Source organism: Dysidea avara, chromosome 5 (assembly GCF_963678975.1).
Source record: "Dysidea avara chromosome 5, odDysAvar1.4, whole genome shotgun sequence".
In the NCBI taxonomy this organism is placed as follows: domain Eukaryota; kingdom Metazoa; phylum Porifera; class Demospongiae; order Dictyoceratida; family Dysideidae; genus Dysidea; species Dysidea avara.
In genome coordinates this window covers 37,069,762-37,089,065 of record NC_089276.1, presented here as the reverse complement: position 1 = coordinate 37,089,065, position 19,304 = coordinate 37,069,762, and the positions used below count along the sequence as shown (strand labels likewise).

At 37.8% G+C, this 19,304-nt stretch overlaps 1 protein-coding gene across 1 annotated transcript in view; it reads left to right on the top strand.

The window, feature by feature from the left end:
* The window catches only part of LOC136257002 (uncharacterized), a 58,826-nt gene that overhangs the window by 11,607 nt on the left and 27,915 nt on the right, over positions 1–19,304 (top strand). The window contains exons 3-8 of the mRNA XM_066050094.1: positions 453–536; positions 9,959–10,699; positions 10,758–11,012; positions 11,063–11,883; positions 13,211–13,261; positions 13,370–13,687. Coding sequence (XP_065906166.1) covers positions 453–536; positions 9,959–10,699; positions 10,758–11,012; positions 11,063–11,883; positions 13,211–13,261; positions 13,370–13,687 — 2,270 coding nt within the window. The remainder of the gene's footprint in view (positions 1–452; positions 537–9,958; positions 10,700–10,757; positions 11,013–11,062; positions 11,884–13,210; positions 13,262–13,369; positions 13,688–19,304) is intronic.

Sequence of the window (19,304 nt, the reverse complement as noted above, 5' to 3'; positions counted from 1 at the left end):
GGTTGTGGCGTTGAGAGGGTGAACTCTCTACAGGGTGACTTATTTATAGCTGAACTCTACAAGAAATATTGTTTGTAGCTGAACTCTCTAAAGGGTGACTTGTTTTTAGCTGATCAATTTGATCATGAACTCTTTATGGCATGACTTGTTTGCAGCTGATCTCTGTACAGAATGACTTTCTTGTAGCTGAACTCTCTAGAGGGGCAACTTCCTTGTATATCTACAGTTCTGAACTCTCTACTAGGTGACTTGTTTTGTAGCCGAACTCTGTACAGAGAGACTTGTAGCCTCTCTATACTTTAATCAATAAGGTCATTTGTAAAACTCTCCACAGGATGACTTTTTGTCAAGTGATATTTTATGGCATTATGCAGACCCTATTACCACATATAAAGTATGATACCCTTGCTACTATTGTACATTATATACTGTAATTTATGGCAAACCTACAGCATCAATTGAGGTGAACAAAATTACTGGAGGTGGAGAAGTAGTTAAGCGGTACACTGAAGTCAGACAAGAGTTTAGCACAATCTGTGAGTGAATACATAGATACTATGTTGTGTATTTTGGATGTATCTACTGTAGCATAAATTTTATAGAGTATTTTGACATTTGTGACCTGCTGAGTGAAAACTAGTCATTTAGCAAAATTTTGTTTTGCAATAAAAACACATTTAAATAAACTGGGTAAAAATACATGTGTTACATAAAACAACACACACATTTTAATCATTTGAGTATGCATTGAAACAAAGCTCCAATTAAAAAAACCTATACACCATCAGATTTGCCTTTTCATGGTGAGTAAGAAAAATTTTGTTTCGTGTTTGTACAGTGCAAATGTCATGCAAGTTATGGGTGCTTATTTATGATGTGGTAGAAAAAAGTTACCATTGTTATTTCATTGCTGGAATGGCCCTTTTCTTTGTCTACGGAGATGCACAGGGACACACTATACCTTGATCGATTTTCCAGTTCATGGTGAACAGACTGAGCCAAACTCTGTCTTCATAACTTGCTTCAATCGTGAATTAAATATAGTGCATGTTATTTATTTGCCGTATTGTTGCTGTACAAATTGAGTATATTCCTGTTCCAACTGTCTAATGCTATACACAGCAGATTGTGACCTAACTAGGGACTCGTATGAGCGGCGTCTTCTCCTCTCACAAAGGGCACACAGGGTTACTGTGGAAGGCAAAGCATACGAAATCTGCATGCATCCATTGTGAGACTATTAATTATTGAATGATCACTGCGTGTGCAGCATATGACAGGATAAAAACTTCTGGGGTGGCTGTAAGGCTAACCGTATTATTGGTTGTGAAGCCACACAATGCTCCTATAACAGGGAGTTTATATGAACCACTAATTGGTCTATTAACCTCACCCAACCTCCAGATGACCGGCTGTATACAACCAACCCTACTGTTTGTATATCCCGTTACCAATGGACTCATTCATTATTGCTGATATTTTATTTAATGCCCATTTTTGTTTGAAAAAATGTACATGTGTGCACTAGCTCCTAGGGTTACCACTGCAGGCTGGGCCTTATGCTTCTGTAATTATAGAAGTCTCCTGCAAAGTAAGCTGACACACCAACCTTCACCAATCACTACAGTTTACCATACCTGCAAGATGTGTTGTTAGGGGGGTCTGCATAAAACTGGAATTCATACTGACTGGACAACAGAAAATTGGCAGGAATATTCCTACAAGTAACGAAGTACAATAACATAAAGCATGCAGTGCACATAGTATAAATGTCTTAGTTCACTTAGCTAGCTAATGACATGTTAAGGATAGTGCTGGACGCTATTGAAAAATAGCAAACAGTATACCTTCCATAAAAAGTATCACGACATTACTAAATATCACGGTATTAATGTAAAAACCATTACCTTAAACCCGCAGCTGTTTTATAAAATGCAAGCACTGAAAATGCATAATCCAGTAAACTGGATCGCATGCATGCCTTGTAAAACTAAACTCTATAACACAAGAACTGTTAAAGCTATCTAAAAATGACAAACACCATCTTACTCAGTTAAATTCTGGTTTGAATGGTCCCATACTTCGTTGCATCCATCCAACCCAGAGATACTTGCTTCACTTTGAAAGAGTAAAAGGATTATCCTTCCGTCTTCCCTCTTCACATAACGATGTACAAAAGGCCATAACGCGGCCGTACTTCATTGTATCGACTTTTGCTTGGTGTCATGTTACTTTTCACGTGATGGCGATTCAGTTGATATATAGATATCATGTGATAACATCACTGTCGGACAAGCACAATGAAGATATGAATGTGGAAGGATGCATAATGATTCAGCACGTTGTAGCGGGTGAGTTCCTTGTTTGTATGTGGAAATTTTATATACAGGCAGATAGCTTACTCTTTGCCAATTAATAAAATCTGTTTGTTGAAGCGATCAGATGAATGCTTCATGAGATATGCTTGTTTGTAACCGCCTATGTAAATTGGCAATAGTATTGTGCATTTTCAATTCGTTTTTTATCAAATCCAATTTTCTGGATTATGCGGGTTTAAGGGTTAAAGTAACTGCCGTTTACCTCAATAAAAGCACCATGGTAGCTCAGCAAGCCTCAGGTACAAATTACCACAAACAAACTTGTTTACATTGTTTGGTTAGCTGGCTACATCACCACCCAGGGGCGTCAGAGTAAAATTGAAAGTGGTTAGGCTCAGTCTGGGGACATGCTCCAAGAAAAAACTTTAGAATTGCACATTTACAGATGCTATTTGGAGGCACTCTTTGGGCTGTAGTACTGTGTGCAAGGTGCTAGTTAATAGCTATCTACCTCAATGAAAAAACACCTCCATAATACTTAACCTTATCATATGAGTCTATTAATAAACAGTAAGGAATGTATCCAAAGCAGCTACAAAGTGAAACAAAGTCAAAGCGAAGTATAACGATAATTATTTTTAGAGGCGCTTACTACGTATGAAGTCGACACGAAGCTGTTCCCTGAGCTGTTATGAGTGAAAGACAAGTTAGACAAGTGTTGTTTCTGTCCATTGTTGCCACATTAATACCAAGTATTGCATGTTAACTACTTTTAGTTTTGGTTTCATCAAGTTTTATTTCAGGAGCCAAAAAAGTGATGAGGCTCTGGCCTAACTGGTTGCACCTACTCTCACGCCCTTGTCACCACCTACCTACAAACATTGTCACATGTCTGGTTACCCTCTAAATATGGGATGAAACAAGCCCAAGGGAGGCCATAATGCCCAGACGGTATGGCGGTAATAAAAAAAACTGACGGTATCAAAATCGGTGTGACTTAAATAACACAGATTACTAACAATACCGGTATATCGCCAAGGAGACATGATCTAAGGAAACAAACTCAAGCCTTTGATTTGTCTGGTACGCACAAGTGATGTTTATCTTGCACACCATAGTAGCAGAGTTGTAGATGCATTTTAAATGGGGACATTACTAGTATCTAATACAAGAACAATGTACAGTACAGTAAAATATCTGTTTAATATCTTCTCTCTCCAAACCATTGTAGACTTCCACATTCATATCACAAAAGATGACCTTCAGAAAACTCAGCAGGAATTAGATGAAATAAAAATCTGTGTTGTGCTGCAGAATAATCAATATCTGTATCCAAGCACTCCTTTAGAGTGCTGAACATGGTGCTGCTTAATCTACAGATAATCACTACCATCAAGAGTTCATACAATAATAATATTATGAACTGCTACGTACAGTCGCATACAAATTTTTACCCACATATATGACTGGATCTGCAAAAACCTGACACAATCGCACATTTTCGAATTGTTGGTTATCAAAATCTACTTAGGCACGTGTATGCTCTGGCAAAGTTTCAGCCTGATACACCAATCATTTTTTGGAGTTAAAGCCCTACAAAGTAGTATCATCACTTTGTACAGCTAGTACAGGAAAAATAAATTCCTGGTGCTTAGTAAAACAGTTGTAACTTATGAATACAGAGTTGAAATTAGCACCATTATATTTGCCGTGAAGAGGGAAATCCATTACTAGGTAAGTTTTCGCATGTATCACCTTTCTTCACTACATACAAAGGTTAATTCAGTAAAGAAACATAAGCTGACCACTATCACTTCAACCAGATGTAAACAAATACCCATAACATATGTATTCTTTTGTAACAACGAGTAGGCGAATAAGATTGCAGTAGCACCATCAGTCAGCAACAGTGATTCAGCCATGAACCATCAACCCTAACTCGGCAACTAGATCATTATACTCTGCTACTCATCCACTCAGCATATGTTGCTATCACTGAATTCATTGTACACATCTTATGACTTTACATTACATTTTGTAATTGCAGTATGAGTACCACTGTCTGTCATTTCCATGTTGTTACTGTAATTGTATGTATTTAGGCCATTTTTGTATGTTATCTGTTGTAATCTGTCCTGTAACTGGATTTTGGACCAAATCGCACATTAGAGGTCTCAAGATAAACAATTCAAGACAGCATAACTTGCCAAGGATAGCAAGCACGCGTATGAAGTTTACACAAGAGATGCAGCAATTTATTACCTTTCAGACTACTTCCAGTACTTGTGGCTGCTTGTGGAGTTTCCTGCAGAATAAGATGGAAAATCTGAGCAGTTGGATGAGCAAAGTAGTATCATGAGTGCTCACAAAGGGGAGGAGGATGGGGGTAGTGGGGTGGGCAAGAGATAGACTTCAAAACGGAGCCAGACCATGGCTACCACAGGAAATCACCACAGCAGTAGTGGTGAATGTAGTACAAATTCAGTCACTGTAGACATTGTTTTATTACAGGACTTGAGACTTGTATCAAAAAAGTGATATGACTATATGCAAAGAGATTTAACTATACACCATACACTGGCCAGTATCTGAAAGCTTACTAGCTAAAAGCTACACACCATACACTGGCCAGTACCTGAAAGCTTACTAGTCAAAAGCTGCACACATTATTCTTTTTCAGCAGCTTGACTTTAAATATAAGTACTGTTACCATGCAGGAAAATATTAAACTATACACTCACAACCCATTAGCAATAATCAAATCAATATTGTACAGAACTAACTTGAAGATTTGTAAGTTTTCTCTTGTAGTTCATTGTGGCTGATCTCGTTAATCGCACTAGTGGATCCCTAAAATCATCAATCTTTAACACACATATTCTACGTACCTCAGGCATAGCTATAATCAGTGCTCACCAATGTTTCCCAACTCACTAACACCTGTTCAATGCAACATACTCAAAAATAACAGTGAAGTAAAGCAAAGCCTGATGTAACTGCTTACTTTTATAGTGCTTAGAACTCTAAGCATTTACAAGCGGTCCACACTGAACTAAAATGTCAAAAAATCATGACAAGATTTGAAATGCAACAGTCAATGCGACCTTGAGTCTACGCACCTTCATTATGCCACCCAGTAGGTCTAACGTTTGGCTCTCCAAGTCTACACTTAGCATTCAATTTCAGATAACCACTTCCTTGTTCTTCATGCTTTCCGTAGACTGCAGTAAACTAACATGTACAAAAATAAATAGCGTGATAATGTGCTACTTATGTGGCTAAGCCGCATGTCTCTAATGGTTTTACAGTGACACATGCGCTACTATGTGGTTAGCATGGAAGCCTTACAGGCTTGCAGTTACTATGTTAGGGAAGCCAATTTGTGTATCCTATTAGTGGCAAGCAGTGTTAACTGTGAAATAACTCCGGCACCATAGGAAGACCATGGACAACTAAATTCTCCGTAGTCTTGGGAGCAGTCTGCTGTGATAACTCCAAGACTAAAATATCATGCAGAACTATTATACAGTATGGTAGTACTGTATAGTAGGGGAACTGGGCTTTTCTAGCTAAAATGTCACCCTAAAAACAGCCTCAATTTCCTTCATGACACCTTGGTGGTATTGGTTAGGCACAGCCAAGTCCAAAAACGTCTTAGACCAACTTCCAAAAAGTTTCTATGGAATTTTCTATTTAACAGAATCTTATTCTGACTAAATGACGCCTTCAGCCAAGCATAACTCGACGATGGATATAGCTACAGGCCGTTCTCAGTTCTTTTCGCTGACAATGCAAGGTGTTCGTTTATTTGTGATAGCGCATTAGTGGCTTCCTGCTAATAATTTATATGGTACTCACTGCTCGATTTTCTGTGCTGGCTAGTACGTTTGTTTCTCGTGTGTTTGAGTTCAAATGATTATTCCAGACGACGGGTGTAGGGTAAGAACTTGTTTTTAGCAAAGTAGAACATTGGCATGATTTAATCGCTTGGTTTCGTGATGCACTGCTTTGCTGTGTAAGTTGTACTAAGGTATTTCATTCTGTTTGTTTCTCATGTGTTTGAGTTCAACTGACTGTTCCAGACGATGGGATAAGTACTCGTTTTTAGCAAAGTAGAACAGGGATATGCTGATTAGTTGGCATGGTTTCGTACTGCTTTGCTGTGTAAGTTCTTTGTACTAAGGTATTTTATTCTATGACCACTGATGTGCTGGCCTGTATGCCCAGCTTGTTGTAATTGAGATTGGTTGCTTAGGGCACTTTAATTTACACCTGCAACGCTGACCAATGCATCTCAATTATGCAAGTTACCATCCAGAGCTATATACTAAGCCATTGTTTGATCAAGCTGTCAGAATTGCAATATCCTACTCATACAGAATTTTCGGTGCTCGCTCCTCAGAACTGTGGGATCTGTCAGATCTGTTTAACTAATTAATTTAACTAATAATTGATGTATGTTTATTATTATTAACACTTTACAGTGACCAGCACTGAAGGTCTGACAGCAACATGTGCTGCAGCCTAGGATTACCTAACCTAATTTCAAGGACTTAGAGTTAATGACTTAAATTCATGACTGACAAGGCGTGTGTGTTTTGTTTCTTTTTTGTGTGTGTGTGTATGGCATCTAGGCCCCTTATTTATTTCCTGTACACCATAAGACGTATAAATCAATCAATTAAATCAATTTTTGTAGAATATCAGTACACCATTCTATGTGCAAAATCACAGTTTATGCTCAATGAAAAAATTGATGGTGTCTTCTTTGATTGATCATGTTTGATGCATGCCAATTTTGGTGTCTTTATTCTATTCCCTATATACACATTGAGCTTGGCCCTCAAAAACATTGAATAACACAACACTGGATGCATGTTTGGTTGTACAATCACACATAGCTATACATCGTAGTATGATGACATGTGACAAACCTCATCGGGTGTATTTCACAACCTGACTTTCTATAGCTTCTTTATGAAACAAACTGGTTACATAGATCACCAGTTTTATAAAAAGAACAGAAACAAGTATAAGGAATTTTAAACTAGAGTATGGATCAACTAGAATATAGTGCAACAATAAAAAGTACTGAAACAAGCTTGAGTTAGTATCAAGACACAAAGTAGTGTGTCGTGCGGCCAAGAAGCCAGCATGCGACACCGTGAGTATATTGACAGGAAGAAAGAAAGCGTGATTATCACACCTCTGTAGTTCTGTGCTGCCTTTACAAAACAAGACAGATTTTGCTGTGGAAACACCCGCCAACTTCAGTACTCCATATACCAAATGTGAGCAAAATCGCTTCAAGCACTCCCAAGATATGCGACTTCAAAAATTGGCTTAGTTTCTTCTTATGTTTCTTCCTCGTTTTGCACATTTACAAAAACTGCCATAAAATGCAAACACCATATCCGATAGCCTTGAAATTTGACACACAGAGGGGGGGGGTATAAAAGCACATCTTGGTACCAAGTTTGGCTGAAATACGATAAACAGTGAAGGAGATATTAGCGATTATTCACAAAAAGTAACACCAATATGTTGTCACACCTACAGGGTAAACCGCTTATGGGAAGAAGCTGAAAATCGGTGGGTGAATAGGTTAACTATTGAACCTCAAACCTTTTGTGCTTTGAAAGAAATCGAGTTAAAAACCATGAAGATACAATGAAAAAACCAACAGTGTGTAACAATTATGCTATCGAGATTAGCTAATAAAAAAACGACTACTTCATGCTACCAGAAAAACCGTTTGGAGTAATAATGCTTTGAAAATCGCTGTACAGATAAAGTAATCATTTTAGAAAGGCTATTCATTGGTATAGAAGAATCAGACTTAAAGCCACAAAGTTACAACACGAAATCCAACTTGGCGTAGCAAGTGTGAGATACTCTAATAGAGCAGTCACCCTGAAGAGAGATCAGCTAGAAACAAGTAACCCGTATAGAGATCAGCTACAAACAAATCACCCAGTAGAAATATGTGCTGGAAACAAATCACCATGTAGAGAGATCAGTTAGGAACAAGTCACCCAGTAGATAGTTCAGCTAGAAACAAGTTACTCTGTAGAAATATGTGCTTGAAAAAAATCACCATGTAGAGAGTTCAACTAGAAACAAGTCACCCTGAAAAGGGTTCAGCTACAAACAATGAGAGTTCTAGCTACAGTTCAGTTATGTATAAGACGTCACCTTATTACCTACTAGGGGTGCAACAATATATCGATATATCGATATATTGCAATATTTTCTATCACAATACAATACAATATGTGTGATGAAACATATCAATATATTGCGTATTGCAATATATTGCTGTGTTACAATATATTGCGTAATATTGCAGGGTTGTAATGGGCTGCGGCTTGTGGATAATTAGCCTATTCAGCTGCCATCCTCCTGGAGGGCGGGCATCAAAGCCACCAGAATGGAATTGTTGATGTTTTAGAAGCCACATATCATAAACAAACAGTACTGGTTGTAGTACTGCCTACTTGCACTGTAATACCTATTTAATAACTGTTGGCCATTATAAGCAGCTTTTGACTGGTGGGTGTACACCACATGACACTAATGCTATCTGCTGTATCTTATGAAGTTTAAATCCATGAGTTATTTACACAAGTATAGCACTTCAACATCACCAAAGGCCCTAATCCAAATATTGCAATACAGCAATATTTTTAAAGGCAATACACAATATGGTATTTAACTGTATTGTTACATCCCTATTACCTACAGTATGTGATAATCATTCAGAGTTAAATATATAAATATTTTCAATCATACAAAAAGCTATACACACAATTGCTTTTGTTCCACAATTCCAGCAGTTAAGGAAAAAAAACAAGTTAAAAGGAAGCACCAAAGCCAGTTTATGGCCAGCTTTGTGGCTTGCAATACAAAAAGTGATATCTAAACCAAATCAGCCAAGCTGTAAAAAAAAAGAGTATGGCCCCCAAAAGACCAGGGTGAAAAAGATGTGAAATCCAAGGTGGCAGCCAAGAAATGGCTGTGATGGTAGGTTAATGGTAAAAATTTTAATTACGACAATTCAGGTGAATTTGGAGCTGAATGCAATGCAAATTCACCTGAATTGTCGTAATTAAAATTTTTGCCATCAACCTACCATCACAACCATTTCTTGGCCACCACCTTGGAGTTGACCCTGGCCTTTTTGGGGGCCGCACTCTTTTTTTTACAGCTTGGTTGTTTTGGTTTAGATATTATATGACAGCAAATTACTGTAATGCAAAAAGAAGTGAATATACCTACCATGCATTTCAATTACAGAAACTCCACAGCACAGTATGGATATTCACTTCCTTTTTGTTACAGTAATTTGCTGTCATTATACTAACTCAAGCTTAGTTAAGTACTTTTTATTGGCGCACTATATTTTAGTCGATCCCCTACTCTAGTTTAAAATTCCAAACCTTTTCTTATAGTTGTACATATATAGAATACTATATAAATTGTGATAAAGTTGGGCCCCATACGTCACCAGTCCCTAGTCCTTGGACCCTAGATCCATTGTTTATATCTTCCATAATACTTATATACATCCTTCAAGGACCACAGTTTGTATCATCAGTATAGTTACATATATACATTAAATTTTGATGTCTCTTTAACAGCTCCATCAACTGTAACCACTGGTAGTATCACTGTTGCTGTGACTTTTGCACACTTTGAAGCCGTCAGCGAAGCTTTTAGCTTTCTCACCTCAAAAGTGAAGTCACTGTTGACCACTGCAGATTTTTTTGATATGCAGAGGGCATGTATTGAGCAAACAAACAATCCTAATGGGGCTCAACTTACTCCAGATCTTATCACAAAAGTGAAATCAAGTAAAACTATTGATGACCTGTTTATTGCCCTAGCAGAGTCTCCATACTGGAGTTGGATTGACATACGAATCCTTAATGTCATGGCAGCTGCTTCTGGTCTTGTGGAAATCATAGAACTTCTTGCAAGCTACAAAAGATCAGTGTATATGAGAAAACTGATTGATGTCATACCAAATGCTCCCAGTAAAAAAGTTAAAGAAGAATACTACAGCAAAATAGTCACCAAAATAAATAAAGATGCTAATGAAATAACCATTGCTGATTTGCTGGATTTTCGAGGAGAGTTGGAGAAAGTGATCTTAGATATCAATAAAGGAGTTTGCATACTAGATCATGTACAGACCAGCAGTATAGAAGTCCACTGGTACATTCCTACCCATTCTGTGGATAGCGCATATCACTCAGCATCTGTCAGATGTTATATGTTCACTGAAGTCCAATTGCTTTGGGTTCAGATAGCACACTACCCAGTAATTTATAATCCATTAATTTCACCTACTGCTGCTGCACAAATCCTTGCTAGTGCTGGTAAGTATAACTTTATCACATATAGTAAATAAAATAATTAAAATTATTATGTATATAGCAACAGTTAAGGATTTCATTGACCACTACCATGGTTACTTGTCAGTCAACATGGATGCTGAGTTGGTTGTACAATTGATGATATCCCGGCAACTGCTCAGTGAAGACATTGCTATGACAGCTCAAAGTCTGTACACCAAGAATTGTCTTATTCTGGAACAAATTCGAATCACGGATGTGCAAACACTGGTATCCTTTTGTGAAACACTGAAAACAAATGACAGTCAGAGAATGATTGGAGAAATGCTGTTAAATGGTTAGTTATCAACTAGTTAGTTACAAAGTTAATTATTTATGTATTTTCAGCAATGCAAAGCTCAGGTTTGACAAGTACCACACACATTGGTGGCCACACTAAAGTTGATAATTCAGTGGCTACCAGTGAAGTAGTGAACAGAGAAGATACTGACACTACCAGTAACACTTTTGATCCATCTTCTCTTGTTGTGAAGTTCTCAGATATAAAGGTTCAGCTAACAGAGCTACTGCAGTCATATGATTCTAAGATGATTGCTGACCAGTGTGGGTCATTGAGAGCTAGTGATCAAGCTAATATTCCATTGTTTACTACAGAGATAGTGGAAGGTCTAAAACACAGCAAAAATACTGCAGGCTTTATGCACAAAATAGCTCTTTTTACAAGTTGGAGTGATCACTCCATTCTCAACTCAATAGTTGAAGTTTGCAATGTTCCTGAAGCTGCAGCACTCCTCAGCCAATTTGATACTGGGATTGATCCATCCCAGCCACTCATGAAGTACCCCATACCACCACCATCTCATCACATGGTACCATATGATACTAGTACACACACTGTACTGGCTGTTCAGCTTAACTTGAAACTGCATCAGTCAACTCTCCAAAATGTAATAGATATACGGTCACTGATACAAGAGAAATGTGAGGTCACTCCTCACTGTTTACAACTACTAGCAGTAGCAAAGACTAGCCACACAATCATCTACTGGACTATTCCTAAACATGTGGCTTCTCTCATAACTTCAAAAGTTCAACAATACCAGAGTGACCTTCACCAGAATGGTATACAACAAGTATCAGTCTACCCTGGAACAGCGTTTGTGATTGGCAGTGCTCTGACTGTTGGACCATTCTCATTCTTTACTAAAGTGAGTATTAACACATATAGTAGTAAATACATCATTTAATTGGATGCATGATAGTAGTGTGTATAATATTAATCAGTCCCAAAACCATTAGGAGATTATTTTGAAGTTCCATCTACGCCGTATGAAATGCACTATTTTGTGGCAATGAAATTTAGGCAATACAAGAAGTAATCTCTTGCTAGGAAATGAGAGTATGCTTCAGTATAAAGCACAAAGCATATATATACACTGTAAGTTTAGTTTTAGTGATAAGATACAGAGTGCTGAAGTTTTATATGGTTCAAAATCCTTGTTCTTTAGCAATGAAGAAATACTGGCATGCACCATGCAGACAACGATATGTCTGTGCATCAGCTGGAAAATGTTACAAACTATTCTTCATTAGCTAGAGCTCTTTGTACTTTGAATGCCATACTTTTAAATAAAGCTTGGCCTAGCTTACTTCATTTGTAAGGAGAATCTAGCTTTCACCAAAATGACCCCATTGTGTGAACTGCAAAACATGATATACAACTGGAGACATGGTACTAAGCCTGTTCTTTATTCATCGAATATAATTATTATTAGACTATGGAGCAATTTTTTTGTGCTTCAGAAACAATTGAAAAGAGCTAAATTCATTATATATACAGGCAGTTGGTAGTGCAACAAAGAAGAGAAACTGTTTCTAGTTTAAACAGATCAGGGTGAAGTTCACATTTGGAGTAATTTTTTGCTGTTCGTCAAGCAAAGGATGAAACAGCAGCTGCCTTGTATGATTTGTTTAAAGGAGTGTTTAATTATATGGACGTTAGTGATAGGGAAAGCAAATTAATTGGGTTTGATTGTGATGGCTCTAGTCTAATATAATTGTTGATAATGAACTGGAGGGTCTTCTTAAAAGTTCTGTTCCTTGCGTTGTAACATTTTGGTGCCTTGTGCATCACTTATAATTAGATGCCCTGAAAAGCACTTACTTCTCTTTTATAGATGAACTGTTGCTACATATTTACTACCTTTGAAGCTGTGTATCTTGAACTTCTAATGTGCGATTTGGATTTTTTGTCCAAAATTTAGTCACATACATAATATGTTTGTTGTATTGTTGTACAAATCAAAATTATTGCTACCAACCATCTAACTCCATATCTTTATAAGTAGCTGAAACTTTAGTAGTTCACTCCTCAGTTGCTATAAATAACAGAGAAGTACTTCAAGGAATGTACAAATATGGCAGCTTTGTGCTCAGCTGATCATGATTACAGTTGCTCTTTTACCAAAGAATTCCTACCCCTTGCAACTGAGTTGTTCACGCTTACTGTATTTCACTAATCACCATCCACTACAGGTACCCAATGATGCAAGTGACCATTTTAATACACAGCTCTGCCAGTTGGAGGTATGTAACTAATAATGTTTTACATACTGTATGAGTTAGCATAGGATTATACACATTGGTATTAACTTGTGTACTATAAACAGTGACATATATACCTTGTACACACAGGAGATTCCTAAAACAATGAACAGACTACAAACTGATCTGCAGCTCCTACAGAAGAAGATTTCTAGAGAGAAACAGCGACACTCTATGCTCTCAGATAAGCTTGAGAAGTTACAAAGTTCTCAGTCAACAGATGAGTCATCACAATTACTAGTGAACACATCACAACAAGAGGATCATGACAAGAGTGAAGAGCTACAAATCTCAACAAGGTCACTTGATGAAGACACTATCACTGAACTGACCAAACTAGAGACAAAAATGGAAGATGTGTCTGTTAGTTTGGAGAAGGTTAACACTGTAATGAAATATTGGGAACAGGTACTATACAACAGGAAATATTGACAAAAGTAAAATTTGACAAATTCACAATTAATCAGATTTGACAAGTTAAACAAAATATCAGAAATCTAAATGCTGATTTTTGAGGTGCTTATTGACATTTGATAAATTAAAATTTGATGGTTGTAACTGATTCATCAAATTCATCAAATTGTTCTTTTGTCAAAATTCCCTGTCTCACAGTACACTGAATAGTTGCTATCTACAAACTTTTATGATCTGGTGCATGTGTACCACCACATAACAAACACACACATGCTACACATACACATACACATATCTACATATTCTATGTAGGCTTCAAAAGGTCTGCAGGTAATGGTGAAGGATTCTGATGTGTATAAAATAATTTTTTATGGTACCGCTCAAATGTAACGTCGCACTTGCTCACACAGCTCGATTGCGAGTGATTACAAAACGGTAATTAAAGGGTGTGGCATCCGTTTCCTTCACGAGTATTCATCCCGTGTCGTATTGGATGAATACTCGTGAAGAAAATGGGTGCCACACCCTATAATTAGCAAGTTTTTTGATCACTCACAATCGAGCGGTGCGAGCGAGTGCAACGTTACGTTTAAGCAGTACCATAGCTGCAATCTAATGTGTATCAACACAGCACATATATGTATATATGTAATAGTTATACCATGGTTGTAAGGAATTTTGCTGATATATACAACCAAAGCATGAGGGCTACAGTCCTGAGGGCTAAGAGTGTATATATCAGCAAAACCCAATGCAGTCATGGTATAAGTGATATATGTCACTCCAGGCACACTCACCTGATAGGTGAAAGAACTACAGAGCACTCATCCTATTTCTTATACATCGGTATCTCATGATCGATAGTAGTTTCTATAGTGCTGGCTAATAGCCTTCAGAATGTTGCTCATACATCATTATGTGTTACACACAATGCCAGAAAAATTGCAATTGTAGGAACCAGTTTGCTAGCCTACTAACTTTGCTATTGGGACAGTAAGCAAGTTATTATATTAAGTTCTGCAGTTAGGACTATAAGTTATTCACCTATTTGACTCTAGTTGTCTTCTTAGGTTTGGGCTTTTCTGGCCAAAAATACCTCCCCGAAACCAGCCTCACAATACCTTCTTGGCACCTTGGCAGCATTGGTGAGGTATAAGTGAGCCCAAAATTGTCTACAAAGCGGCCAAAAATGCTTCCAATAAAAATAAATGTTTTACAGAATTTTCTATGACTGACTAAGTGCCTGCCGGATGGCTGATGCCTTCAGACAGCTTAACTTGTAAGTCTACAGGCCTGATTTTCACTGTTAGACGTTGCTTCAGCCTGACTAGTGCTTTTTGGCATACTGCAGTACGTCTAATGCACGCTTTATGCATCCTCCTTTGTGTTCCAGTTATCTTTGCCAACAGCAAAAGGTGTCAGTTCATGGTAGTGCAGCGCACTGGCTACCTACGTAATGGGAATCGTCCAAGTTTTCCCATTGTGGCTGGATTGATAGCAGAGGTTCTTCATGTGGTGTTCTTTGTTAGTACCGCTTTGTAAAATAGATTAAAATGAAGCACAGTGACACTTCACTTTTTAGTAATAATAAGATAGTTGGCAGATATACTAGGCATGACTGGCATCATTCTTTCTTTTGATGTGGTATGTGCAGATTCATTAGTCATCATTATGTTCTAGTATATCTGCAGGTGACCTCCCTTGTTTCACTACTTTTTACAGCTACAATCCCTAATTAGACTAAAAATTATTTATTTTTCTTTTACTTGTCAAAAGTATAGCCCTCCTAGAAGGAAGTACATTTTTGATATTAATAATTATTATACTACAGTGTACCTCCATTTCTTGTTAATGCACTCCAGGCATTCTCAGAAATCACCAGATTTCTTTGATTAAACTGTGTTATCTCCTTTGCTTTAATATAGTTGCTCTTCTGGGTTCACAGGACGTTTTAGAAGTGAGCTTGAGTTAACCTGGGAGCTTGGGAAAGCAGTGTTTATGGAATACGTATAGCTCTGGGCATGGTACTTTGGGAATTAGCATGTATATTTCAGCTTATTCATGACTAGTAAGTGCTGTAGGTTTAGCACACTGAAAACATCATTGTTAGGGCTGTACTAATACCACATATTTTACATCCGATCTGATATCTGATATCTATTATCAAATACCAATACAGGTTTCCTGACGAACTGATGTTACAGAAACAGCAGATACTTTGAAAGTGTAGTCGATATCCCTTATTTTGATATACAAGTGTTATACCATTATAATACCACACAAAACTAGCTAAGCTGTGAAAAAAGTGGTGCGGCCTTAAAAATCTGATTGAAAAAATTGTGAAATCAAGTGGCAGCCAAGAAATGGCTGCAATGATATTAATGCATAGGTGTAGCAAGCACTTCGTGGTTGGGGGGCAGAGATAGGGGGTCTTGGGCATGACTCCCCCCCCCCAAGATAATGTTTAAAATACTAAACGTTCTAAGATTTAATTTCAGAGTATTTCCATTGAATCATTCTAGCAGTAAATTCTTACTTGTGTAATTGGTACTTCTATGTCAGTCACAAACATGCAACATTGCTTATGCAAATTTTAGAGGCACTTGTTATAATTGTCGATCTGAAGTGTTGCTGAGGATTCCTGTGCAAGCTGATAGTTTCATAAATCCTTTATGAATTACTGATTGAATAGTATAGAGCAATCTGAAACATTTATGGTAAGTAGACATTTGAGTACTTAAGAGATGACTTAATTGAAACAGGTAGCCAATTTATTGGGCCTCCCTCCCCCACTTCCTACACCTATGTAATGCTAATAAAGTTTAACATTATTACAGTCATTTCTTTGATACCAACTTTTAATTTCACAACTTTTTTCACACAGGCTTTTTAAGGCCACACTATTTTTCACAGTTTAGCTGTTTTGTGTGGATTTAACTACATTTTGTACTTTATAAGGCCCCAAAACCAGCCTATGTCTGACTTTGGGGTTTGTTTTTGAAGACAGAGTATTGCATGATTTACTTTAATGTTTGGTAATATTATTGTAATACTCTAATACAGTGCACATTTTTCAAGGACTTTTAATAGCACTAGCTTGGTTTTGCTTTATAACTTTGCAGCTGTAACTCTATTGCTATTCAAACTATCAAAAGGCACTGCTACGATGATCAGCCTATGTACACATCAATTTTCAAGTTATTTCCATGCCTGGTTTAGCCTGCAGCTGTGAGAAAAGATCTTTCTTTTACATGAATAAACACATATAACTATATTCCTCAGATTCACAGCAAACTTGGTACGTGAATCCACCCTTATAGTACTCTTCATTTTCAAGGCAATTGAGTTACACATTTGTGTTTTATAGCAATTTATCAAAGTGTATGAAAATAAATCAAAGCCCCATAGCCCCCCTACGGCATAAGAAGAAAAAATTGAAATAAAGCTTTGAATGCCCATATCTCACAATTCAAATGGCTGTTGCAAATTTAATCAAATTTGCTGCGTGGTCTACCCCACCTGGTGGACAGCTATGATGCAAAAGTAGTGTGCTTTGGAGAAGGAACCATGTGGAGCTATGCACACATGAAAAAGCCTGTTTTCTTTCTTCCTGTCAATATACTAATGGTGTGGTACGCCAGCTTTCTTGGCCGCATTTCGCAGTATTGTGTGTCTTGATATGGCTAATTCAAATGCCTTCCAGCAATTAAATACTGTATCTAGTAACTAGTAACTGTTTGTAAAGCATTTTGATAAGACTCTGGTCTGAATTTGTTAGTACAGCCAACTGTACAAAAAAGATGTTACAAAAAGGTGGTGCCAAAAACCTCTAGTAAAGAAAAATATCACGTCCTATACTGGGAATTAAACCCACACGCCTCAGCCATAGCAGAATCCCCACCCACACACAGAATTTCAGTAGTTACCACTGCACTATGAATTCACTTGTACAACTGCTTGGCTTATAATAGTACTTATGTATACAACATAAACAGAACAAAGGATAAGGAAAGACAAGGCGCAGAGAGTACACACTTGTCAGAACCCCAAAAGGGACATGACACTGGGAAGTTTGGTATTGTGGTATGAAATGGTGACCGTGTGCTGTTTCATTTGGCCAGTCTAGTGGGGTAATTGGAAAAGGTGGATACGATCGAACGCAGACACGTACGTGGACGTGGACATTTTCAAAAAGCACTTTTACATTTATACAACAGTTATTTTTTATACCTAACATTGTTTTTACAGCAGTATTCGCTTCCAGACCCGGGCGTCGATCTTGTCATAGCGCTTATCCATTTATAAGCACACGTGCGAAGGACTAGACCAGCACTCCACAGAATGCCAAAGACCATACAGTGTTGTACACATGCTCTAAAGTCTAATACAGAGTTATATAATTGTAAAGATTAGCTTGTATGCCCCATGCGACTTAGCTTAGCAGGCCAAATCCACAATCTTATGCCTTTTAGTATAAGGCGCAGGCGCTTATACCAAGCGTTAAGGGTTTCAAAGACCTGGCCTACGAGGTTACAAAGGAACGCAATGCATGCACCTGCGGTTGCGTCTAACCGCATGCGAAAAAAAACAAAAAAAAAACGAAACATCCCCTTTCATGTCGGCAATCTCGATCACGAAACAGTCGGCATGAATTTGCTTCACTGCTTGTGTGGTAGTTACTAGTGACACGATGAGTTTAACTCTATAGTTCAGAGCGATAGCGTAAAAGACGAGTGAGTTATAGACAAGCCAAATTTGACAACGTTCGTTCCTGTAAAATCCTCACATGTAGTGGTCGCGTCATTTATTGTCTGCGGCGCGCGTTTCTGCTTTACTGGCCGCGCGACTCACTACCGTCACTCTTGATAATTCTTTTTTTAAATTACTAAAAATTGAATTTTTGTCTGCCTGTGCCTGCCTGCCTGCTCATGCTTGACTGCCTGCCTGCACATGCTGTTGTTTTTACAGCAGCATTCACTTCCAGACCCAGCCTTCGATCTTGTCATCGCGTTTATCCATTTATAAGCGCATGTGCGAAGCACTCTAAGACCATATAGTGTTGTACATGTGTTCTAGAAATCCAATTCAGTGTTATAGAGATTAAGCTGGCATGACCCAGCCTGCATTCCGAACATTGATTGCCCTGCTATCACTTCAGTACTATCTCGATTGCCTCAAGATTCACATCATTGATTTCACCATACATCATTACCCTACAGTCGTAAATTCAGCACCAAACGAAGTTTCAGTTGTCCTCAGTCAACCTAGAGGCCAAATACAAGCCCCATATTGTTGTTTTCCACAATACTCGCTTGGAATGTAGGGCAATGTGTCTTTAAACTGTTCTAAAAATTTCATTGAGATTGAAACATATGTTTTCGAGAATGGCTAGTTTGAAATTTGAATTTAGTCGCCCCCACGTAATTTACTCTCTGTAAGAATTTAACTCGGAATTTAAAGAATGACGTAGAACACAACTGCGGTCACTGGTTATTGATGAACTGGCGCTGTGTGTAGTTAATCAGTGCATGTAGCCACAAAGAGAAGTGTGCTGCCATAGATTATAGTCTATAATCTATGGTGCTGCATGCCATCGTTCGATTTTGAAATT